Source organism: Ranitomeya variabilis, chromosome 7 (genome assembly GCF_051348905.1).
Source record: "Ranitomeya variabilis isolate aRanVar5 chromosome 7, aRanVar5.hap1, whole genome shotgun sequence".
NCBI lineage: Eukaryota > Metazoa > Chordata > Amphibia > Anura > Dendrobatidae > Ranitomeya > Ranitomeya variabilis.
The window spans coordinates 215,659,571-215,685,374 of record NC_135238.1 but is presented as its reverse complement, the minus strand read 5'-3'; the positions used below and the strand labels follow the sequence as shown (position 1 = coordinate 215,685,374).

The 25,804-nt window shown below is 44.8% G+C and overlaps 1 protein-coding gene across 12 annotated transcripts in view; it reads left to right on the top strand.

Moving 5' to 3' along the window:
* Positions 1-25,804, top strand: part of PKP4 (plakophilin 4) — a 237,583-nt gene that overhangs the window by 152,959 nt on the left and 58,820 nt on the right. For 6 of the 12 annotated variants that reach the window (XM_077272904.1, XM_077272907.1, XM_077272903.1 and 3 more), the window contains 5 exons: positions 979-1,555; positions 4,559-4,750; positions 14,127-14,262; positions 17,377-17,509; positions 21,762-21,975. In XM_077272904.1, the coding sequence (XP_077129019.1) occupies positions 979-1,555; positions 4,559-4,750; positions 14,127-14,262; positions 17,377-17,509; positions 21,762-21,975 (1,252 nt within the window). Of the gene's footprint in view, positions 1-978; positions 1,556-4,558; positions 4,751-14,045; positions 14,267-17,376; positions 17,510-21,761; positions 21,976-25,804 lie in introns of all 12 variants that reach the window. The other 6 variants (XM_077272900.1, XM_077272898.1, XM_077272905.1 and 3 more) reach the window with 2 other exon arrangements.

Genomic DNA, 25,804 nt, shown 5'->3' with positions numbered 1-25,804 from the left:
GGATGTATTTCTGTTCTGTGATTTTAATTGTGTTCAGCTCAGAGGAAGCGGCTCATAAAGAGAACTTCCGACTTTATCGTGATATACGTTGCATTTGTAGCCGATCTTAAAGTGACCCCGTCCCGTTGAAAACACACTCCATTGTAAATAGACTGTAGGTTATGGCAAATCCAAAATGTGAAGATCACTATATATATTTTTGGGGGGAAAGACTGGGCGAAATACTTTAGTAGAACTTTTTTTTTTCTGCTACTTTTTGTTCTAGGAATGCAGTAAGTAATTCTACTCAGTGATTTACAGCAATCTCACACACGGAAAGACTGTCAGTCAATGATTAGGACCACCCACTGGACTCCTAAAGCTCTAAAGAGTAGAGCTGTAAATGACTAAATTACAAGTTATGTATTAAGATATACTAAATCATTTCCCATATAACTATATAGCAATCTGTCCTACTCCTTAAAAGCTTTTCTCTGTGTTTGGGTCATTAGCAGTTTTCCAGAACCGCAGATCCTTCAGGGTTGGTGGTCATGACTATAATTAGGCAGCTAATTCCCTTATCGGTCTCACGTGGCCAAAGAATGCATTCCAAAATCTATAACGTTATGTTCTCTGTTCTTCCCTTTTGGAGAATTTTTTTCCCCAGCTTTTTCCAAATTCATTATTTTTGGGAATGTGATCATTAAATGATAAAGGAGACTTGGGCATGTGAATTAATCTCCCTTTTCTATCAGTGTGTTGGCCATAGGGTAACCCAGAGAGACTTCCTTTCCCATCAACCATAGTATTTATGCTTTATGACGAGACACCAACATTCGGATCGAAGAATTGTGAAATGAAAAGCAATGTTCTCAATCAAAATGAAAGCGGACTAGGGAATTATGGTCTCACTAAGGCACTGACATTACATTTTTTTAGTTTTTATGGTTTTGTACACCAATCGTTTATTGACCGAGATTGTTTTTCCTTCACTTGTAGCCAACAAATGCTATGGCAGCTAACCGGGCAGTTCGACGCGTCAGCTCTGTTCCCTCAAGATCACAGTCTCCTTCTTACGTCATTGGATCTGGAGTGTCACCATCTAGAGGGTCCTTGAGAACTTCGCTTGGCAGTGGCTACGGCTCCCCATCCATTACAGATTCTCGACCGCTTCCAGCTTCCACCACCTACTCCTCTACAACGTTGCCTTCTCAGAGAGCAGCTTCTCCTTACACAATCCGGAGGTCTAACTCTCCAACGGGTGTTCGAAGGATTGGTTCACTCACTTCTCGGCAAAACTCGAACCCTAACGGCATCACCTCAAATTACCAAACACTAGGTACTTCAGTTAGAGTTGGTTCCCCACTGACTCTATCTGAAACGCAAAATCGAGTTGGCACATCATCCCAAACTCCTATTGTATCCTCCTCCTCCTCTCCAAAGCGAGCGGGAATGACTGCAGTTCCTCAGCACATGGGAACGTTACAGAGGAACTTGCATGACATTGACCAATTTGGTCATCAGCCGTTTGACATTTATGAAAGAATGGTTCCATCACGACCCGACAGCCTTACAGGTTGGTAAAGACCCAGAAAAACTTTTTTTTTTCACAGTATTATTGTATAGTTTCCAAATTAGTAAAATTTAGTTTTGCTTGGTTGAAGGCAAAAATACATGACTCTAATTGTCCTACAGATTTTTGCTTATCCATTTTGTAGACATTGACAGCTTGAGCATTTGCTGTACTGGATAGATCTGCTGCCCAATCATAGTGCCTGTATTTGCTGCCTCCTGCTTGTGATGGGCTTCTCCTTATTAGCATTCCCTATTATTCTCTTCCTGTAGTTCATAGGAATTCAGAGAGTGAGCCCATGCTTTTCACAGTGGCATGTACTGGACTGATAGCCAGACTTGGCGGCCCCTAATTAAAGCAGAAAATGTATGTACACTGGTAGAATATTGCTGGCAATTTACCATTACGTGTAAAATGTGCAGATTTTTACACCAGATCTGTTTAGTGTGGTTTTGCAAGTGTAGGAATTTTACTACACAAAGTTTAATATTTTTGTAGAACAGCTTGTATAACTCGGTGTATAACACACATGAATCCATAGTTTTGTGTAGATGTCTACAATTTTGGTAATTATGGGAGATGTGTCGGACGATCCGATCAGATGCATACAGGCAAATTCCTTTCATTTTTTTGGTATTTTTTATCAAGTAAAATAAAAATAAAGAAACTGTTCTTTACCCACCCTGCCTGGGTCCATTGCTGAGTCTCTGACGCCACGCCCGATGTCTTGTATGGTTTTGAGTGCTGACATCAACTTGACAGCGCTGCAGCCAATCCATGAGCTCAGCTCACTAATTGGCTGCCGACAATACGAGACACCGGGAAGAGTGGCCGAGATTCAGCTCTAGACCAGGGGAGGGTGAGTATAGGACATTTTAGTTTTTAAAAAACAAACTGCAGCTGGCTGAATGGGGGTATTTCCAAATCAGAAAACCCCTTTAAGTAAGCTCAGTGATCAGGAGTTTGCGCTTCTTTTTAAAACCTCATTGTGCATTCTGCCAGACCTTCCTCTTTTGTGCCTGGGGCAAAAATGTACAGTATTTCCAAACCATAAAGCGCTTTTCAGATGAAACCATTATCTAGAAATTCAGATCAGAAAAATCCTGCCAGGTGGGAATGGCAATTATCAATAACAAATTGCCCAATCTCCATTTGCTATTTTTCCACATAATTGCTTTTAGATGAATAGTATTCTCGGCTGAGGGAATGATTTGGCGTATGTGCCGTAGTCAGAACAGGCGTTTAAATGCGGAAACCGTAGGCTCACATTCACATCGCGGATCGGGGACAGATGACATCCATTCATGTTTAGAATAGAATAAGCGCTTATAATTACGTTTTGTCACCGGCGTCTTGTCTCCGAGCTCTCGCGCTCTAATATTGCTCCGTGCCGGCTTAGTGGGGATGATTGACGACGCCATTGACAGACACTTGTGTGTTCTGCTGACACTCTGCGTTTCCACCTGACTCCGGATTCATCTTAGGAGACATTTCTGCTATTTAATATTCCTTAAAGGCACAGTACTGTAATGAAGTATAGCATAGTTGGCGATCTGCGCTTGCACATTTACCCTCATGCATGTCCGGATGCCACATTCTCAGCGGCTCTCGCGTGTCCGTACAATCGGCTCACCTGTCCGGGTGCACGGCAAACTACTCCAGTAATGGCAGCAGTCCAAACGATAGCCGGCACTCACATCTTCACATCTCGCCGAACTTTGCAAACTTTACCTTTAGGCTCCAGACGGCCATGGTAATGGTAATGTAAATGTGGCTGCCAATGTATAGATATTAATCTGATGGCGATAACGTTATGTCTATGGAGCCTGGAGATGTTATAGTATGTGGAGGAATGATGATGGCGGCGTGCACGCCGTAGCGCTGTACCATTAATCACCGCACAATTCCAGGGACCTGCCGCAGCATATAGGGTCAGATATCCTGGAGCCCAGGGACGCCCTATGGATTTCTCAGTCTTTCTGGCCCCAAGACATTGTATGTTGTGTGATATAAAGCTTCCAGAGATCGTGATTTATTATATTGGTTGGGCCGTGTAAAGCCGTGTGATGGCTTCTGGATTGTGTGTGCCATTGGGACGTCCTTCAGAGTCATCCTTCATATTTTTATGCGTCTTTGTAAAAAAAAAAAACTCCCTTTAAATGTCACCAGATTCACCTATGTGTATGGGAAGGTCGTTAAGGGGTTAATCCCGCAATATCAGTCATGGTTCCGTGACTTAAAATTCTAAAAGAAACTTGTCCAATGCAATCAATTTCCAAAAGTGTTCGCTGCTCTAGATATCACCGCCTGAAAATCTACATGTTTATCTGGTTGCCCACGGATACGTCCCGTAGTTATTTTATGACAGGTCGCACATGCTCAGTACATCCTGCCGTGAAAGGAGGAACAATTGGCCTCCTCCGATTGTGCTTCCCAGCCGTAAGCTCAGAAGTAGCATCCACTACACCACTAATGATTTTTCTCATTAATATCGTGCATATTTCTGTCCATGACCGCTATAGTACCCATAAACACAATATAAATATACCTGGGACAAGTCTGATGGGAAAAACGGTCTCTGTTGCCCATAGCAACCAATCAGAGCTCCGCTTTCATTTTTGAAATGACTCTGGTGAAATGAAACCTGTGCTGTGATTGGTTGCTATGGGCAACAAACAGCTAGGAGAGCGCACACGGGGGAATATATCTATAACACATGCAGGATTAGTACACAGGGTGGGGGGACAGAAAAGAATGAATTTGATTGGTGTAAATATTAAATAAAATAAAGTGAAGTAATAAGTATTGCCATACCGCTGGCTCCACACTTGTTGCTAAGGGAGCCTGGAGAAGAAGCAGGGGGTTGTGGGAAATGTAGTTCAGTGGTCCGCCCACTTCCTACTGCGCAGACAGATACTATTATTATGGAGAAGTTGGCGCCAGAAAATGAGTAAGAATGAACTTTTTGGATCCATTTCTAATTTCTATTCGTTTTATCACCTTCAGGATTAAGAAGTTCTTATGCGAGTCAGCATAGCCAGCTAGGCCAGGAGCTGCGTTCTGCGGTATCCCCCGACCTGCAGATCACCCCTATATACGAGGGGAGGACGTACTACAGTCCGGTGTATCGGAACGCCAACCACGGAACCATCGAGCTGCGCCAGGGCTCGCAGACGGCCGTGTACCGCACCGGCTCAGGTGGGTGTACTTTAAAAAAAAAAAAAAAACTCTCAGATGTAAAAATGAGAATTGTAGGTACAGGTAATGGATTTTTGTCTGTAGAAATTCTGGATTTCTTCTAGTAAATCCTCTATACTTCCATTACAGTTAATTTATTGCTTGAGCAATTCCTTAAAGTAGAAATTCTAACCAATTTGCAAGGTATGTAAAAGAAATGCAAGTGGTTAGATAGGCAGGGTAGTCAGACTGGAAAATGTAGCGGGCAGTCAACAAGCTAGAGGGCGGCTTCAAGTAAGGCCGGGTTCAAACAGTTGTATGTCATGGTCCGTATATGGACCAGAATGTACGGACTGGCGGCGGGTCTCCTTGCCGAGTCTGACCGCAGGTCTCCTTTCCGAGTCTGACCGCGGGTCTCTTTGCCGAGTCTGACCGCGGGTCTCCTTGCCGAGTCTGACCGCGGGTCTCTTTGCCGAGTCTGACCGCGGGTCTCCTTGCCGGGTCTGACCGCGGGTCTCCTTGCCGGGTCTGACCGCGGGTCTCCTTGCCGGGTCTGACCGCGGGTCTCCTTGCCGGGTCTGACCGCGGGTCTCCTTGCCGGGTCTGACCGCGGGTCTCCTTGCCGGGTCTGACCGCGGGTCTCCTTGCCGGGTCTGACCGCGGGTCTCCTTGCCGGGTCTGACTGCGGGTCTCCTTGCCGGGTCTGACCGCGGGTCTCCTTGCCGGGTCTGACCGCGGGTCTCCTTGCCGGGTCTGACCGCGGGTCTCCTTGCCGGGTCTGACCGCGGGTCTCCTTGCCGGGTCTGACCGCGGGTCTCCTTGCCGGGTCTGACCGCGGGTCTCCTTGCCGGGTCTGACCGCGGGTCTCCTTGCCGGGTCTGACCGCGGGTCTCCTTGCCGGGTCTGACCGCGGGTCTCCTTGCCGGGTCTGACCGCGGGTCTCCTTGCAGGGTCTGACCGCGGGTCTCCTTGCAGGGTCTGACCGCGGGTCTCCTTGCAGGGTCTGACCGCGGGTCTCCTTGCAGGGTCTGACCGCGGGTCTCCTTGCAGGGTCTGACCGCGGGTCTCCTTGCAGGGTCTGGCCGCGGGTCTCCTTGCAGGGTCTGACCGCGGGTCTCCTTGCAGGGTCTGACCGCGGGTCTCCTTGCAGGGTCTGACCGCGGGTCTCCTTGCAGGGTCTGGCCGCGGGTCTCCTTGCAGGGTCTGGCCGCGGGTCTCCTGGCACGGACTGGCCGCGGGTCTCCTGGCACGGACTGGCCGCGGACCTCCTGGCACGGACTGGCCGCGGACCTCCTGGCACGGACTGGCCGCGGACCTCCTGGCACGGACTGGCCGCGGACCTCCTGGCACGGACTGGCCGCGGACCTCCTGGCACGGACTGGCCGCGGACCTCCTGGCACGGACTGGCCGCGGACCTCCTGGCACGGACTGGCCGCGGACCTCCGCACATGGACATGCAGCCTCGTAGGCATACGTGAGGCTATTAGTTTTGGACAGGAGACCCCTGATCAGTCCGCTCATTGCACTTCGTATACAGACAATGAAATACGGACGTTTGAACACGGCCTAAGTCCAACAAGGTTTCATTTCGTTCTATATTTTTAGTAGCCAGGACTTCATTTTCTTATATATTCCTTGCAAAGGGATAACTAAAATATAAAATCCTGGCTCCCTCTGTCCACAAATAATCTGGTGCTGGGTAATGAGGGTGAATTTCCAGGATGAATTCTGGTAACAAGTGCTTAATTCACACCATGCACCTGTAGAAAGCCAGGAGACAGGACCGGTCACTATAAGGATACATGTAGCGGTTTTAAAAAAAAAAATTAAATGATATTTAAAAATACCATGGTGATATGTTACTTTAAAATCTACATCAAATAAAAAGAAAATAAACTACAAAAATGTTTGTAAAAATGCAATAGAAATAGTTGATATTTATGGAATTTTTTTACATAGATTTATTTTTAAATAAAGACACCACAAATCTGCGAAAGTCACGACAGTAACATGTTTAAATTTGTTGTACATTGCACTAGGGTGAAGTCGGTGGTAAAAAAAACCCCATGACCTAAATTGACGCTCTGTGGTCCTGTAATATACAATGGATTTTGTGAACACACCCTGAAGATTTTGGGTTCGGCTGGTTGTACCCAGCTGGGCATCACAGACTCGCTGAGGACCAGTGTTGGCTCTTCTGCCTATGACTGCTACAACATGATAATCAAAAACTCATCTTCGTCCTCTTAAGGGTCCATTACTGACCCAGTTGTTTTCCTTAAATTGCATCTTTTACATCTCTTGGCAAGTCTGGTGCAGTAAATATAACTCTGTGTTCTGCTGTTCCTCTGTTATTCCTCCTCTAAATTCATGAATTAATTGCCAGCTGGAGGCGTGTCCCTGGACACTCTGACCCTGTCCAATCAGTGTTGACTGCAGTGACACACCCCCAGCTGGTCACACCCATTTATCAACTTATGCATGCTTTTCCAGGAGGAGTAACTGAGGGACAGCATAATTATAATGGAAAAACGCCCCAGAATTGATATTTTACATGCACACAAGTATTTACGGGTCCCATATAACACTATATGGTCATGGAGTATACTAGAAGAAAAATCGAAGATAAGATTTTTCTTTTATAAAGTTTTCTCCCCGAGGAGATTAATTAATCAGTGATCGCCGGGTTTGTTTTTGGCTCTATCTGTCTGTACCTGGTGGCAGTGATGGAGGCCGCGGAGCCGTCCGCCGGATGATGAATGTGCTGTGTACATGAGATGTGACCGTGTTACTCCGCACATTTGGACTGGACCTTTTGTATCAGACAATTACCAGCGGGGCCAGTGAATCAGCCGCCTCTGATTAAACGAGCGCCCCACGGTAAATGATTTAAGCTAATGGTTTGATGGACGCGCGTACAATACAGTGCTGACAGGCCTCCCCGGCGTACTGAACACTCGTACAGGAATGGCCAGCTAACCGAACTGTCTGAGAACTTGGAATTTTCCACTTCAGTATTGCTGGAGTCAGGGAATCCGCCTCATTACTGCAGTAATTAAAGTCTGGACGCCAATTAGTTATACACAGGATATTGATGATTTCAGGCTTAAAGGGACGCTGCTATAAAAATACCGCAGAGCGAGAGCGCCATAGTTATGGCCACAGAGTGATACAGCAAACCCTTAATAATGCACAATCTCCATTATCCGCCAACATGCCCCTGATCACCCCGCCAACGAGCCAAGCGCCCAGTCATTGGGTGATCACACCGTATGGACGGGCATAGAACATAGTCGCCCCATGTAAGCAGGTGATGTACTGCCAATAACCTGACGCCGTACAGGGACAGAACGCTCGTATTTATGTTCTGTCTTCTCTGCACAGTGTTTGTCAGCCTCTGTAAAGAAGGCCATAAACGAGCATCGATCAGCGGTAGTTAAAGGGGTTGTCCACACTTGGGGTTCAAGTCTGCAGTCACTGTGTATTTGCAGACTTGAGAATCCGCACAGGATTCTCTGTCGCCGGGATCTCGGGCACATGACTAAAAACTTGGTCTTGGCATACATGCGGTCACATGCCGACTAGTCGTACGCGACCACACTCAATGCAAGCGAGTTGGGCAAGGCCGAATCCGTCTAGTAAGAATGAGGCCAGAAGTGTAAAAATCTCATACTTTCAGTCTCAAAGCCGCCCACCTCCGGCGCCGGATAATCCTTACAGTGCGTTCTGTGATTATTCACAATTTTGTCGTCACATAGAGTGACAGCAAACTTTAGCCCCAAGCCTGGACAACCCCTTTGATTTACGCCAGGTGGTTCACACAGCCTTGTTTCTCGGTCCATATAGAGACCACAATGCATGGATTGACTGCAGGTCTCCTCACCCGAACTTAGTCTTGGGGCTATTCAGACGTCCGTGATTTTTTTCTCGCATGCAAAAATCGGTCTCAGTTTTTTGATGGTTTTTAATGAGAATTTGGTGTCAGCTTTTACCACTAGTGTTGCATCAGTTTTTCTCGTATAAAGGAAAAACAGAACTGAAGTTTCTCAGGCTTCTTCTAGCAAACAGATTGCGTCTGAGTGTTGTCCAAGTAACTGTTCAAACCAAGCAGAGGCGACAGTGCACCCTTGGTGTGGCCAACAGCTCAGTGCACCTTCCCACCGGCTTGTTTTTCATCCATCTCCACCCTCATCTCCCTTGATTTGACAGCTCTGGATTTACTGGGACCAGAAGAGGACAGAGCTAGATGGAAAACAAGTACCGTAGGTGGGAAGGTGCACTGAGCTCCTCTGCTTGGTCTGAACAGTCGTTTTAATTTGACAGTCTCCCTTTAAGAAAGGCCTAATTATGGCGACTATAGACGACGACAAGGTCAGAACATCTCCAAAATAACCACTTTTCGGGGGTTTATTTTGGTTTTAGCTAAATTAGGTCCAAATGCCTCCATTTATAATTTTTGAAATTTGGGGTTTGTCAGAAATACTGCACTGTTTGGCTTTCATTAGCTCTTTAGTTCCCTGCGCATACAACTTTGATGTGGTCATAAATTGGCTGCAAAGAGCTCAGAAAAATACAAAATCACAAACCCTTCCATCAGATTGAGCTCACTGACTAATTCTCAGTAACCTCATTCTGCAGCTGGCAGTGAAACAAGGAGGCTAAAGAAATTCAACAGTGCAACATTTTTAATAAAGCCTAATTGCCAAAATAATTTTTTTGATCTGCAATTACATACATTTAATGGAATATATCAGTAGGTTTTTGCTGTGTAATCTGAGACCAGCACTATGTAGGGGCAGAGACCCTGATTCCAGCGATGTGTCACTTACTGGACTGCTTTGTGCAGTTTCAATAGAATCCCTGTTTTCTGTGCTGTAAATGTAGTGATCAAATGCTGAGCTTTGTATAACTCCGCCCACACTCCTGATTGGCAACTTCTTGTGTACACTGTATGCAACCTGCCAATCAGTGGTGGGGGCGGGGTTACACAGTATCTGGACTGCTGTGCACGTGAGACCTAGTCCTCTAGTGATAATCTGCTGATAAAACACTGATTGTATTAAAACTACAGCACACAATTTAAGAAGTGACACATCCTTGGAATCGGGCTCTCCTGCTCTATATGATACTGCTCTCAGATTAAATGGGGAAAAACCTGCTCTCAGATTCCCTTTAACTAGGAAAAAAACCCACAAATGTCTCCAAAAGTGAACAAGCCCTGAATAACCTGCAGTTAACCTCTCCGTGCCTGATTTCTCAGGACCCCTTCAGAGTGTGACGTCCCAGGTCACTACGACCTTGTGTGCACGATGGGTTATTACCTTCACGGATGTGAAATATTGCAGGAGGTCGATGAGATTGTCTTTCCGGTGTGGCCTCATATAATGATATCATCTCGCTCTGATCTATTTATTGCCTTTCCTCTCATGCTCTTTGGTTATGACCCGATCTCTCGTTCTAGGGGTCTCCTCTAAATCCCCCTCATACTTCCATTGTATTCACAGCCCTGCAGTTTATAATAAGAGAAAAGTCGCTTTTAGTCTTTACTGCATAATAAAATAAAATGGTGAAATAAAATCTCCTCCGCTGAACAGCTCCACTTTAATAATGTGTGGAGTTATAGTGACGGAGCTCAGATCTGACACCACCATTAAAAGAATAAAGGCTTCTCTTCTCCTCTGCGTGCTGATCCCTGACCGCTCCCCGCGCCCGCACTTTATAAATGGCTCCTTCTGGCAACCCAGTCTATTTCATCGCTTGTCAGAGACGGCTCTCCCATTAGCCTCAACGACCTCATGCAAATAACCTTCCCTATTAAACATCCATTAGGTGTGATGGTGTTACGCTCCTGTCGATTCGAGCGGGAGCTGGCTCATAATATGATGTTCTATTACAGTCTACAGGCTCTAATATATGGCTGTCAGGCCGCCATTACAAGTGTCTCCTGGGGATAATATGGCCTTTTACCTCGCTGAGACACGGCCCTTAATTATTAGAAGCTGCGGGAAGTGCATGGGACCCATCGTCATCCAGGGCCACAGCGGCGTAGAGAGTAAATGGAGCAACCAATCAGGATGCAGCTTCATTGTCCCTTATAAATAAAAGTAATATTCTGATTGGTTGATACTAGCCGTTTCTATCTGTTTGGAGCCTTAGACTTTTTTTTACTTTTTTTTTTTTTTTTTTTACATTTTTGAATTACAATTTGAGGAGAGAAAATTCTTTTTTTTATATATATATATACACTTTTATTTTTGTAAGTTTGGGGTTTCAAGTGGCATTTGTAGGGCAATGATGTGTTAAGTTGCCCGCAGATGACCATTCTTTTGCAAAGCGAGTCTCGGCTGCACAGGGCACTGCCATCCCACAAAACGCTCTGTGAAAACCAAGCCTTAAAGGGATGTTCTTATATTATGTGTGGGGTTTTTAGGTTCAGGCCAAATGCCAGGTCTTCCTTAACTGGACTTCTTGCTTTGGGCACCATAATTCCATGTTCACATGGGCGAAAACATTGCTTTGTTTAAGCTGCAAATTTCTACACCAAAGTACACAACCGCAATCTTTACACATTATTGCGCTTTTGTTGTTTTTGTTTTTTGTGCCTTTTTTTGTGCAGATTTGATGCAGCATTTTTTATTGTGTTTTTTAGTCTTGGATCGCTGGGATTCGGCACTTAAAAACACCATTTTTTTTTAATATAGAGCTCTGTCCCTTTTAGAGATCATTTCATCTTCATCTTGATTAACTGTTAAGGCTATGTGCACACGTTCAGGTTTTTTCGCGGTTTTTCGCGATAAAAACGCTATAAAAACTCATTAAAAACGCATACATTATGCATCCTATCATTTAGAATGCATTCTGCATCTTTTGTGCACATGATGCATTTTTTTTCCGCGGAAAAAACGCATCACGGTAAAAAAAAAAAAAAAGAAGCAGCATGTTCATTAATTTTGCAGATTTTCCGCGTTTTTCCCGCAATTCTATGCATTGGGAAAAACCGGGGAAAAAAAACGCGGGAAAAAAACGCAAAAAAAAAAAAAGTGTGCGGATTTCTGGCAGAAATGTCCAGTTTTTGTCAGGAAAATTTCTGCAAGAAATCCTGTGCACATACCCTAACAATAACAGTAATTTAGGCCAAGGGTGCCCGATCTTTTACATGCCACTGTATGTCTGTTGCATTGGTTTGCAGGCTGTGATTCCAGTTACTTAAAGGGGTTGTTCAGTTAAAAAAAAGTTATTACCTCTCTACATAATAGGTGGTAATTTATTGATGGGTGGGGGTCCAACTGCTGAGACTATGACCGATGGTGGGTATGGGGATAATGGAAGGGGCAGGACGGATTCCCGAACTCCGCTCCATTCACACTCTATGGGAATGAGGCAAGTGCAGCGCCCAGCAGTCCCGTAGAATGGAACGGCGGCCAATCCACAGATTGGACTTAACTGGTATATAGTGGATGGACTCAAGATCGTATTATAGAACGTAGCCGAAGTAACCAGTCCACAACAAAAAGATTAAATTAAAAAAAAACGTATTCTTACTGTTGAAGTTCCTGTTCCCCTATGACAACACTTCCGGCTTGTGAGCATGGCTAACTCCGCTCCACCATACAGATCTCCTATCCGTCATACTGCGGCTTTCTTATTTCTTGTCCAGATAATAAAATAAATGGAAAAAAAAAAAAGTTTAGTTTTTGTGTTTAAAGTGTTAATCGTAAGCGCCGTCCTAAAAAGACATAGCCTTCTTTGTTGGATCTGGTAGATTATAAGCCATGGGAGCGGCGAAGCCCCCGACTGGTGGTGTATAGACCCGGAAGACAGAGGTAACATCCGCTCCACCGGTCACAATGGGAATAACGTGGGTTTAACGCCTCATCCTGTACTGTGATGACTTCTGTTACGTGTCCATGTGCATGATGTGAGTCACTGGTTACATTGCTTTAGGCGTTCATTGCACTCTATGTACAAGGCGTCAGACAGATGCTTTGCTCCAGCTGGGGTCACAAGCTGCAGGGTGTACTTACTTATGTCTGTATGCTACAAACAGGCTGTAGTTAGTTTAGCAAAGAAAGGATTCATTTTTGGTGACCAGATCTCATCGTTGGTGGTCCCATTACGAGTTTATGATCATTTGGGGTCCACCTTTGAGACCCTCACCGATCACAGGATTAAAGGGGCTGTGGCAGCTCCCCAGCCTTTTTCCCGCACAGCAGTACCCCAGCCAACTGCTTGCTGAGGACAGCTCCAGTTTCCCGTGCAGTGGGTGGTTGTGAGCGCAGCTCTGCAGGGAGCGGGCCAGATGGAGCTGCACCACCTGCCGGATCACGGAGATTCCAACCCTCAGTGATTGATATCCTAGCAATATACCGTCACTCTTACATCCCTTTTACTTGTATTATATTAGATGAGCAACATATGAATGCAAATATGAAGGTTTCTATTCCCTTACTTTAGGCAGAGATGGGTTCTTGATACCTCGGGGCAGCAATCTTCAGTTGACCGTTCCTGAAGGTAATGCAGGTTCGCTCTCCTCCAGGGGAAGATGCTGGTCGTCTCTCATGGGAGGAAGCTGCCCTGCAAGGAGAAGACTTTGATTTTGCTAATTATCTTAAGTCATTAAGGGTCGGACATTGACTTGTAAGGTAGCTACCTCCAGGAGGTGGCTCTAGAGAGACAGCAGGAGAGCTAATTTGCATACTTTTTTCCCAGAGAGCATTGCCTCGTCTCCCTAAGCCATCTTAGTGGTCTATCTTCATGGAGTTCTGTATAAAGCACATTCCATAAAAAAAGCACACATCATCCATAGTCCGGCTCGGACTGGCCCACTGGAGAAGCAGAGAATCCTGTGGTGGGCCGCCACTTACCCCCAACCTGAGCAGACGTTGGCCAATACATCAGTGCACTAGGTACCGACTAAAGCAAGATGTCATCATTCATTTCACCAACTTCCCAGAGTATTCTTGTATAGAAGAGGGTAACATAATATGTGCATGAAGCTGAGCAGTGGCCCCTAAGTCAGTGTTACTGGTGGGCCCCTGCTACCCCAGTTTGCCTCGGTCCATAGTACCCTGCCTGTTATAGCAGACTGCCATAGGTGTAATACCCCGCTGGGACGCAGCGCCTGCCTGACGCCATGACTAGCCCCCCAGGCTGTACAGCTGCATGTTGTAAGTGCCTGGTAATAAGGGGTCTCCTAGCTGTTGCCTCCATCACCCGCGTGCTAATGCCGTACTGTGCGTGTGTTTCGGTAGCGAGGGGCTTAGTTTGGTAACTTTTATTGGAGGTCCGGCGTGAACTTACTGTTTTATTTTGCTAGGGTCGGGTAATCTACACAGGACATTGAGCCAACGTAACACACTTGCATACCAACGAAATAATTATGCTCTCAACACTGCAGCTACCTATGCAGAGCCATACAGATCAATGCCGTACCGGGTCTCCGAAGGCAGCTACAACCGGATGCCACACGCAGCCCCGGCCGACGATGGGACCACAAGATCGCCATCCATTGACAGCATACAGAAGGATCCCAGGCAAGTAAACCTTGGGTTTTATGTAAAATGAGATGATATCCCATCACTTAAATCAGTGAGGATCTGACCATTGCCTTTCTGCCAGCACTATAGGTGCTGGAACTTCCTTTCCACTCACTTTGCAGCATGCATTAATCCTTTCCAATGCTTTCTGGAAGAAAGTTTTTAATTATTTGGACCCATACACAATACTTTCCAGGTGATGTACAGTTGTGTGTGCAACTACACCACCCAGCATATCTTCTCACTAGATAGCCCCTCAGTCAGGAGATTGGAATTATTGATCAGTAACTTCTCACCTTCATTTTGCTGCCGCGTAGCAGCGGCACAGAGCGTTCTTTGGCTCCTTGTAGATCTTATATTTAATGCTAATTGTATTTGAATGCTCTGAAATAAATATTACTAGATTTATAAACGAAATAAAAAATGACAGAAATGGAATATATAAAAAAGCGGTGTCTTATTTTACTGAAATGTTAAGACATCAAGTTATTTTATTTCTCTTGCATTTTATCCACTTTTTATTTGAATGGTCCCACGAGGATGATCGCAGAGGGTCCAACTGCCGAGATGGTCAGCGATCGATTGTAACAAGCGTTTTTGTCTAGTTTTAGCTGCAGCACCCCCGCAGGAGAAATGGGGCATTACATGTTCTCTACACTAATACATGAATTGTTATTCCCATCTTAGTAAGTAATAACCCTATACCATCACCACGTGATCGCAGAGAGTAGACCCTCAGGAGGGTCCGCAGTGCCGCTTTACCACTTCATCCCCTTCAGTTTTGCCCGTGCTGCGGCATCGTCCCTTTCAGGTTCGGTTGCAGCTCCCTGCACAGTGATGCGGATCAGAGCGCTGCTGTGCAGGAAAAAATGCAGCCCAAAAGATTGCACCCTACAGACTTGGTTTTAGCTCTACGTCACCATCCCTCCCTTTTATCCGGGCGCACGGTATAATTAATAATGACACCGCAGTATTTGTGTCGTGCCTGTTGGATACGGTGAGCTGGCACAAGCTGCGGGCACGCTGGTGGATTACTTTCACGATATGCCAGGGGCCGTCGAGTGCTCTTATCACGTTCCGACAAGGTGCTGGCAAACCTACAGGTATGGAAACCGAGCCAGAACGCTTCCTGCCTGCCGCACAAGAGTATGGCTTTCATCGGACAGTCCTGTCGCTTTCCCGGCGGCGCTTTGTCTTATTTTCTCCCAGTTATCCACCGGTCGGATGACGCAGCCGTCGTTCATGTTCTTCAGCCGTAATATGATTAGCACTAAATAGATTTCTGATATTCGCAGTTGTGAGAGGCTTGCTGTCTCGGCAGATGGAAGTGTACGTTTTATGGACAGAGGCAATTTATTACCCCTGTTTAATATTAAGTGAGATCAAAGGTGCCTTGTGGCTTAATTTCCATTACCAATTTCTCCAATCTACCGGGTCGTTTGTACCTGTCCAGAAAGCCATCGTCTTTCTATATCGGAATTATAATTTATGATCAAAAACTATTTAAAGGGCCCCAATAGAGGAATCCCCAAAACTTCAAGGTAAAAATTTAGTTCCGCTGTTTCTAATGTATGACCATGACTATGGCTTGAACGTTGAAACGCGTCGGCCCGTCCTAACCTCTGTGTTGTCAGGCAGAATTTTTAAAATCACTGCATTAAAAGAGAAGTTTTATGCTTGCCTTGCTTGTTGGAGCATTCCGATTTTTTTCTAATTTTTCTAATGTCAGGCCTCATCTGGAATACTGTGTCCAGTTCTGGGCACCACATTTTTAAAAAGACTTTGAATAACTGGAGCCAGTTCAGAGAAGAGCGATCGGGATGGTGAGCGGACTGTAAACGATGTCCTATGAGGAACGGTTAAAGGATCTGGGAATGTTTAGCTGCAAAATAGAAGGCTAAGAGGAGACTTAATAGCCGTCTACAAATCGTGAGGGTGGGAAAGCTGAATGATGAACCCTGCGGTTGCAACAATAGAATCACAGAATGTTCGAGTTGGAAGTTGCAGTCCGCTCACCATCCTGGTAGCTCTTCTCTGAACTTGCTCCAGTTTTTCAATGTCTTTTTTAAATTGTGGTGCCCAGAACTGGACACAATATTCCAGATGATGTCTGACCAAGGAGGAGTATAGGAGATAATCACTTCATGTGATCTAGACTCTTTGCTTCTCTTAATACATCCTAGAACTGTTTGCCTTTTTGCTGCTGCATCACACTGTTGACTCATGTGCAGTCTGTGATCTTTTAGTATACCCAAGTCACACATGCTGTTGCTAAGTTCTATTCCTCTCACTCTATAGATGTAATTTTCGTTTTTCTTGCCCAGATGTAGAATCTTGCGTTTATCCCTGTTAAATACCGTTCTATTTGTCACTGCCTATTGTTTAAGCTTATCTAGATCCTTCTGAATTATTTCTGTCTTCTCTAGTGTTAGCTATCCCTCCTAGCTTTTCATCGCCTTCAAATTTGATTAGTTTACCTTCAGTTCCCTTATCTAGCTAATTTGTTTCAATAAAGATAGTATGATATACTTTATCAAATGTTTTTCTGAAGTCAAGATGTACTATATCTACCTGATTTCCCTGATCCACTCAGTCAGTGATTCCATCATAGAAGGAAACTAGATTGGTCTGGCATGACTTGTTTGGTGCAAACCTATGCTAGCTCTAGTTAATTACTGTATACTTATCAAGTACTTGCATACTTGTTGTTTAATAATTTGTTCAAAGATCTTTCCTGGTATAGAAGTAAGGCTCACTGGCCTGAGCCTTTATTATATATACTTATTATATACTAAAATAATATTTTTATTATTTTATTTTCAGATCATATTCACCACGTTAGTCTGTCACAGTATTTTGCTTCTTTCGTTCATTTAGTGAATGGCTGCCTATTGTCGCCCATATTGTTGGCGTGTTACAGCGCCATGTAGGGGTTGTATTGTTTTTTCTTTTTTATGTTTTTCTCTGCCTCGCTCTGTTAGCTCTTCCTGGTAGTAGGTCACAGAAAGCCTTTCCTTACCGTATATAGCACTGTACATGGATTGTCTTTTTTTTTTTTTTTTTAAATCAGTTCCATTCTGCCAAATATAACAAAATATTTTCTTGTTTTAGGGAGTTTGCTTGGCGCGATCCCGAACTACCCGAGGTCATCCATATGCTCCAGCATCACTTCCCTTCAGTGCAAGCAAATGCCGCTGCTTACCTGCAACATCTCTGCTTCGGGGACCATAAAATCAAAATTGAGGTAAGATATTAAAGTAAGCCCCTTCCCATAAAATTAGACATGTTGTGGTTATCAGGTATCGCTCACAGCCTCCATTTCTGACTGCAAATATAACACTAATCTTGTCGTCAACGTGATTGACAATGGATGGCGCTTAGACTGACCCCATTACAAGTCAAGGGGGTCCGACACATATTTGGATTCTGACTTGGTCTTGAGACTTGGTGCCGATGTGAACAGCGCTTTAAGGGTCCCGTCCCGTACATGTTAACTAGCTGTCAGCCAAACACTCTCCAGACCGATGGCTACCTCCTCTAACTCCCTCATACACATGAATGATCAGTTTGGCTGAGCGTTCATGTATTTATAATAGGGAGAGGAGAGAAAGCCCCTGCCAGATATTCCTGACAGTGACTCATCTCACGGGAGAGAAAAGATAGGGGGCCTTAGAATTCATCAAGCCTGATCCTTTTCAGTAGGAAAATGGTTATTGGCAGGTTTGGTTGACTCAATAATATGTCTGTCAGCACAAAATGAATGTTCAAGCCCAGCACAACTGCTTGGTGCATCCTTGACTTGGCAAAACAGTTTTTCCACTGTGCCTGGTTTGAACAGTCATTTTGTGCTGATTGTTCATACCAAGCACAGGCACTGAACTGTCTGGCCATGTTAAGGGTGCACCAAGCAGTTGTGCGAACAGTCATTTTATGCTTACTGACTTCCTTTTAATCTAATCTATATGGAGCCTAGAAGTAGTATAGAAATCTGTTTCTACATGGAAACCATTGGCATAGCTAGTCCTATGGGCCTTGGTGCAAAATTCAGACCCACCCTCTTGCCCCACATGTTAGTCAGATGCATGGTGAGTATTGGTCTCTTGCAGCGTTCTAAATCCTATGAGTACATACGTGTTGTCCCCCTCCAGGTATATATGTCCCTTATCCTGGGCCTATCCTGGTTTGTGTCCCCCATCCTGGTATGGAGGTCTCCCGTCCTTGTGTGGAGGTCTCCCGTCCTTGTGTGGAGGTCTCCGGTCCTTGTGTGGAGGTCTCCGGTCCTTGTGTGGAGGTCTCCGGTCCTTGTGTGGAGGTCTCCGGTCCTTGTGTGGGAGGTCTCCGATCCTTGTGTGGGAGGCCTCCGGTTCTTGTGTGGGAGGCCTCCGGTCCTTGTGTGGGAGGCCTCCGCTCCTTGTGTGGGAGGTCTCCGCTCCTTGTGTGGGAGGTCTCCGCTCCTTGTGTGGGAGGTCTCCGCTCCTTGTGTGGGAGGCCTCCGGTCCTGGTGTGGGAGGCCTCCGGTCCCAGTGTGGAGGTCTCCCTTCCTGGTTTGGAGGTGTCCGAGCAGCTGACTTCAGTGTGCAAGCGATGGGTAGCACATGATTTCACTGCTAAGTGTCGCCTGCACGCCCATGTCAGCAGCTGGCCTCTGATTTGTCAACCGTGTCTATTGTATAGCAGGGATCCTGCGGGTCTCTGCCCCACATGGCATTTCAGCTGAATGTGCGTCCTTGAGCGGACATCCAGTTGAAATATGTTCTGGCGTCAGCAGACTCCCTTCCCGCACTAGCCCAGTGTAGGTCACGGCCACTGTGACCGCAATCATTACTCCCCTGCTGGAAACCATCACCAAGCAGGCTAGATGCTGCCAGACTATATAGCTTTTCTTAATAGATTATAGATCGTTTTTCAAAGATGGAGGTTTCATCCTTAATACAACAGCCAATATCGGCAGCTTGTGAACGTAATATTTATATCATTGCAATAAGTGATTTTTTTATAGGTTTCTAGAGAACCGATCCTGCTGTTTAGAAAATATCCACAAGCCGATGATCTGAGACTACAAGTCGCTCGATGGCTTGCTGCAAATTATCTTTTTTTTTTCCCAATAGTTGTCAGCCTCGATTCTGCATCTGGGGGGGCTTTGTTCCCAGATCAACGCCCTGCCTGCTGCCAACAGTAGCCGATCTTTACAAGAAAAAAAAACCTGCTTTTAAGATACAAGAGAAAAAAAAAACTCTGCAAATTCTACCCGAAATAACCTGCACCAATAAATAACAAAACGTTTTCCCTATAGCAATAATTGTGTTTTAAACTCCGGCGAAATTATAGCAATCTTTTCCTCTGTCACAGAATACGAGCCGCATTCAGGCTGCAGAAATGAAACGCTGTTATTTAGGTAGAACCATCTCATCTCTATCACTTGCACTTCGCATGAATTCAGGATTTACACCATCATCTAAAGTGGGTTGTATAATCATCGGCGTGCTGCGGATGCTCGCTACGATAGCGCATGAGCAAGAGAGTTTGCTTTTGCATCATACTTTTTTATTTATTTTTTTACTGGTACAATTAGGAGGAGGTAATGTGATTTAAACTGGCATGACTGAGGACATTAGGAGGTGCCATGCATCTGGGCAAGCTGTCAGTCAAAGTGCCAGGGCGTGCTTATAGCCGCCGCTCACTGTATACTGCGCAGCGACTGAAATCTCTCTGCTCCGCCTCTAACTAAAAGCCGGCGGCTTCAGCACTGTAACCTGCAGATTAACCCCATATCCGCGATTTAATAGTGTTTTTCGATCCTACAAGTTCTCTTTAAAAGGTTCTTCTCACCTACACAAATGGGTATTTCAGATACTGCTAGTAAATACAAACACTTTTGCCGTTTACTGCTTATTAAACTTTTTGGCCTTTCTTGAGATTAACATTTCTTTTATTTACAGTCCATTGCCTTGAAGACCGACCACCACTGCTAGACCGCAGAAAATTTGCAGGGCTTACCAGCTCTTTTCTGTCAATCTTGAAAGCATTGTTTTTGAAGGTGTCTAGCATTTCCAGAGGGCGCTTTTCCCTCCTAATCTCGGCCATCTTACAATCTGGTGGTCGGTCTCCTAGGCAACGAGCTGGCAGCACAAGAAAAGTGTTAATATCTCAAGAACGGCTTCAAATTTTAATAAATCGCAAAAGTGCTTGTTTCTACAACCATTATCCAAGTATATATTTATGAAGATGGTGAAAAAGCCTTTAAGGAATTTGAGTCTTGCAGGCAGTGAGTGCTTCATGGGAGCAAAGTATGAAAATGTATTTATAATGCATTTCTTATGTAGCACCATCATATTCCGCAGCGCTTTACATCATCATCACTGTCCCCATTGGGGCTCACAGTCCACATTCCCTAATCCACACACTTTGGAGTATGGAAGGAAACCGGAGAACCAGGAGGAAACCCGCGCAAACAGAGTGAGGGAGAGAACATACAAACTCCTTGCAGATGTTGTCCTTGGTGGGATTTGAACCCAGGACTCCAGCGCTGCAAGGCTGCTGTGCTATCCACTGAGCCACCGTGTTCATTCTGCAAGAGAACTATCAAATACTGCCGGGAGGTTGCCAACGTAGAAGTCCATGTCTGGCCCTTTCACCAGTCTTGCAACACAACCCTGGCTACCTGAACCTGATGCCCTTCAGGTGGCTTCTTTCAATCTCCTAGTGAGCTAATTTGCATACTCTACTCCCATGCACCATTGCTGGTTCCCCCACGCTGCCTCAAGGGCGTCTCACTCTGACGGCTAGTCTGTGCTCTGCTCTGATGAGGGGCAAAACTCCCCAAAACCACTGTTTGCAGATGAATTTCCACCTTCGCATTTATCCCTGGTCCCTTGACTTCTAGGTTTGTCACCTCCCCTAGGTGGTACTCAGTTCCGTCGTATTGCAAGAACGCTGATTTTTATTCCTGTAAATCCCCCACCACTCAAGACCAACAAGACCATCGCAGTGGTGGAGGACATTTTGTTTTGCTTTTTTTTTTCTTTTTTTTTTATCACCAATGGATGTGAATCACTGAGGAGCCCTGAAGTTTTCCTGCTGTTTCTACCTTTTCGGAAACCCAAAACATCCATCATGGATAAAATGAGGGAGGAGGGGGATGCAGCTGCAGTATCCTACAGTGTGTGTGAGACTGCATCCAATGGGAGGGAAGGGGATGGGCATCTGGTTGGTTCAGGGCACAGAATACAAGAAATATATTAAAAGAAGGAAGGAAAATATCCCAAGGCGGTAGGATCCGCACAACGGTTCGGGCACAACTGCCTGCGGAGGGGTTGTGACATTTTTATTTAATGTAGCGGTATATTCCTGGATATGACTTTGCACAGCCCTCTCCCTTTAGGTCTGGGCACGACATCAGTACCGCATTTAGATTCTTTGTTGCCACAGTCTTCTGTTTGTTTTTGTTTTTTTTAATCTTTTTTTTTTTTTGTTTTTTTTTTTTTTTACTTTTTCAGGTTTGTCGACTCGGAGGAATAAAGCATCTGGTCGATCTTCTGGATCACAAAGTTCTGGAAGTTCAGAAAAACGCATGCGGCGCCTTAAGAAACCTAGTATATGGCAAATCTACTGATGAAAACAAGATTGCGGTGAAGAACGCAGGCGGGATCCCTGCCCTCCTTAGACTACTGAGAAAAACCAACGACCAAGAAATTAGAGAGCTCGTGACCGGTGAGTGGAGCGCGCGGGGGCCAAACCTTGTAACTATACAGCAATTATAGGACATACCGGGGTATATATACGGCATGATGTGATGTCCGAGGAGCCATCGTTTAGGCGTTATGGGATCTTTGTGAGATTGCAGAAATTTGACTTCATCACTGAATTCAATGGGGAAAATTTGTGACAAACCAAGCCCAGTTGCATGGTGCACCCTTGGCATGGGCAAACAATTTAGTGCACCCTCGCAGGAACTTAATTTACATCTGTCAGCCCTCCTCTTCCTTGATTGATAGCTCTGACTTTATAGGGGAGGGAAGGGCAAAGATCAAAAAGTTGAAAGAAGTTTCCTGAACCCCTCGACCACCCCAAGGGTGCACTGGGCGCCTGTGCTTGGTTTGAACAGTCATTTTATTCCGACACACTCCTCTAATTTTAGACATCAAAGTGGCCTGCATGTAATTTACACTAGCCCAGCGTATATTTATAATATTGGGTCGTGACTTGCATTGCCCGCCATGAAAATAGAAGCACCAGTGCGGCGGCGGCGACCGCTAATTAAAATGTTTGTAATGCGGAGCGTCCTGTGATTGCCGAACGCCGCTGCCTTCCGCTTTTGTTTGGGTAATTTGTTCCCTCTGCAATTTTCATTATTACTATTATTTATATAAAATCGTCTCTGACGCCAAGTCCGCTGATTATCTAATGCATTAACATTCACTCTCAAGCTGCTATGATATTGGCAATAATAATTGAGTGCCGTTCATGAATTTCCCAGACTAATGTTCATTTTATGTTTTTTAATTCCCAACGTAATTCATAAAATGAAAAATGCTTCGTTCATAAACAAATTCTCCGGCTAATGACTGATGTAACGGCAGATGAGCGTTTTTGACCAGGAGTCGTCCCCTCCCGTGTTCTTCACTGCGTTCGTGTCACGTACGGTGCACGAGCTAATTAGTATTTTACTACAGATGTAATTATCAAAATGAACTTGTAGAAATAGGATTGCCAGGCAGGTTTTTTACCGTAAGTGACGGCAGCCAAGCCGGTAATTAACGCGGATATGATATTAGTTGTCGAACCGCACCCTCCTAGAGCCGCGGTTATGTGGCGCTTTATGCCACTGAGACCCAAGTCAAAAATGTTACACTCATTAGGTGGGGAAATTTTTCTTAAAATCCCCAAATTAATCTTTTTTTCCCATTTTTGCGCCTGTGCACGCCCCCAGAGTTTTGCCCCTCCCACTACCGCTACCTGCTGTCATAGCCCCTCCTTCTACTGAGTGCCACCTGCGGTGTCTACTTGCCAGGTTGCCCTTTGTCATGTATTGTTTGCTTCACAATCCAGAAATTCTAGTCGCTTCATTCACCTGAATGTGATACATAGCGCACACATCTCCCAGCATTCCCTGCTGAATCAGTGTCTCTTCTCTCAAAAATGGTACAATGATGTGATAAAAAAAAAATCCATCTCTTCTCGAGTGCACAAGATTGCATTTTAGGAGCTGACTTATTAGATATGAGTCTCTTGACTTTCTGTCCAAAACAAATTGCAGCATTATGAATGCAGCTCTGGGAAATAACATTTCTAAATCTGTATAAGATGGGTAGTTGTAATATATTTACAAGGTCAACTAAAAGCATCATACACTTAAATGTCATGCAATATGACACCCCTGCAATTCTGTCAGATAATACTGTTTCTTCCTGAAAATGATTGCAAACACAAATTCTTTGGTATTATTATCTTCATTTAATTTGTCTTAAATAAAAAAACACAAAAATAATTGTCCTAAAGCCAAATTGGATATAATTCCACACCAAACATAAAAAAGGGGGTGGACAGAAGTACTGGCACTGTTCGAAAAATCATGTGATGCTTCTCTAATTAGTGTAATTAACAGCACCTGTAACTTACCTGTGGCACCTAACAGGTGTTGGCAATAACTAAATCACACTTGCAGCCACTTGACATGGATTAAAGTTGACTCAACCTCTGTCCTGTGTCCTTGTGTGTACCACATTGAGCATGGAGAAAAGAAAGAAGACCAAAGAACTGTCTGAGGACTTGAGAAACCAAATTGTGAGGAAGCATGAGCAATCTCAAGGCTACAAGTCCATCTACAAAGACCTGAATGTTCCTGTGTCTACCGTGCGCAGTGTCATCAAGAAGTGTAAAGCCCATGGCTCTGTGGCTAACCTCCCTAGATGTGGACGGAAAAGAAAAATTGACGAGAGATTTCAAGATTGTGCGGCTGTGGGATAAAGAACCTCGACTAACATCCAAACAAGTTCAAGCTGCCCTGCAGTCCGAGGGTACAGCAGTGTCAACCCGTACTATCCGTCGGCGTCTGAATGAAAAGGGACTGTATGGTAGGAGACCCACGAAGACCCCACTTCTTACCCCGAGACATAAAAAAAGCCAGGCTGGAGTTTGCCAAAACTTACCTGAAAAAGCCTAAAACGTTTTGGAAGAATGTTCTCTGGTCAGATGAGACAAAAGTAGAGCTTTTTGGGCAAAGGCATCAACATAGAGTTTACAGGAGAAAAAGAGAGGCATTCAAAGAAAAGAACACGGTCCCTACAGTCAAACATGGCGGAGGTTCCCTGATGTTTTGGAGTTGCTTTGCTGCCTCTGGCACTGGACTGCTTGACCGTGTGCATGGCTTATGAAGTCTGAAGACCACCAACAAATTTTGCAGCATAATGTAGGGCCCAGTGTGAGAAAGCTGGGTCTCCCTCAGAGGTCATGGGTCTTCCAGCAGGACAATGACCCAAAACACACTTCAAAAAGCACTAGAAAATGGTTTGAGAGAAAGCACTGGAGACTTCTAAGGTGGCCAGCAATGAGTCCAGACCTGAATCCCATAGAACACCTGTGGAGAAATCTAAAAAATGGCAGTTTGGAGAAGGCACCCTTCAAATATCAGGGACCTGGAGCAGTTTGCCAAAGAAGAATGGTCTAAAATTCCAGCAGAGCATTGTAAGAAACTCATTGATGGTTACCGGAAGCGGTTGGTCGCAGTTATTTTGGCTAAAGGTTGTGCCACCAAGTATTAGGCTGAGGGGCCAATACTTTTGTCTGGCCCATTTTTGGAGTTTTGTGTGAAATGATCAATGTTTTGCTTTTTGCTTCATTCTCTTTTGTATTTTTTCATTTAAGACAAATTAAATGAAGATAATACCAAACAATTTGTGATTGCAATCATTTTCAGGAAGAAACTGAGTATTATCTGACAGAATTGCAGGGGTGTCAATACTTTTGGCCACAATTGTACTATTGCTTTTAGTTCATAGAGCTTTTAGTATACCAGAGCATAAATCTCCCACAATTCCCTGCTGATTCAGTGTCTTGTTTTTGGAAAATGTGGTGGTCTTCACTGTGCGGTAATCTTATCAATTAAAAGCCCATCTTTTCTTTTGAGCACAAAATTGTATTATAGGAGCTGAGTGGAGTTATTAGAGATGTTAAAAAAAAAATGCAGAATTATGAATACAGCTCTTGGCTACATTTCCAACTCGGTATTGTTTGCAAATGCAACTAAAAGCTTCATACACCTAATTTTCAGCATTATGTACTAATGCTTGTATTTCATAGAGCTACCTGTATACTAGAGCATAAATCTGTTCTTTTTTCCCTTCCTCCTTGTATCTTCATACTCTGTGCAGAAATATTATCTGATCAAATTGAAGAAAAAAAATCCACCTTTTCCTGAGTGCTCCTGCGTACATTATAGGAGCAGAGCTGAGTGTGCAGAATTATGAATGCCGCTCCGGGCTATACCATTTCAGCTTAGTTGTTAGCGGCTGTTTTCCAAGAGAAGCCGGCACAATTATGA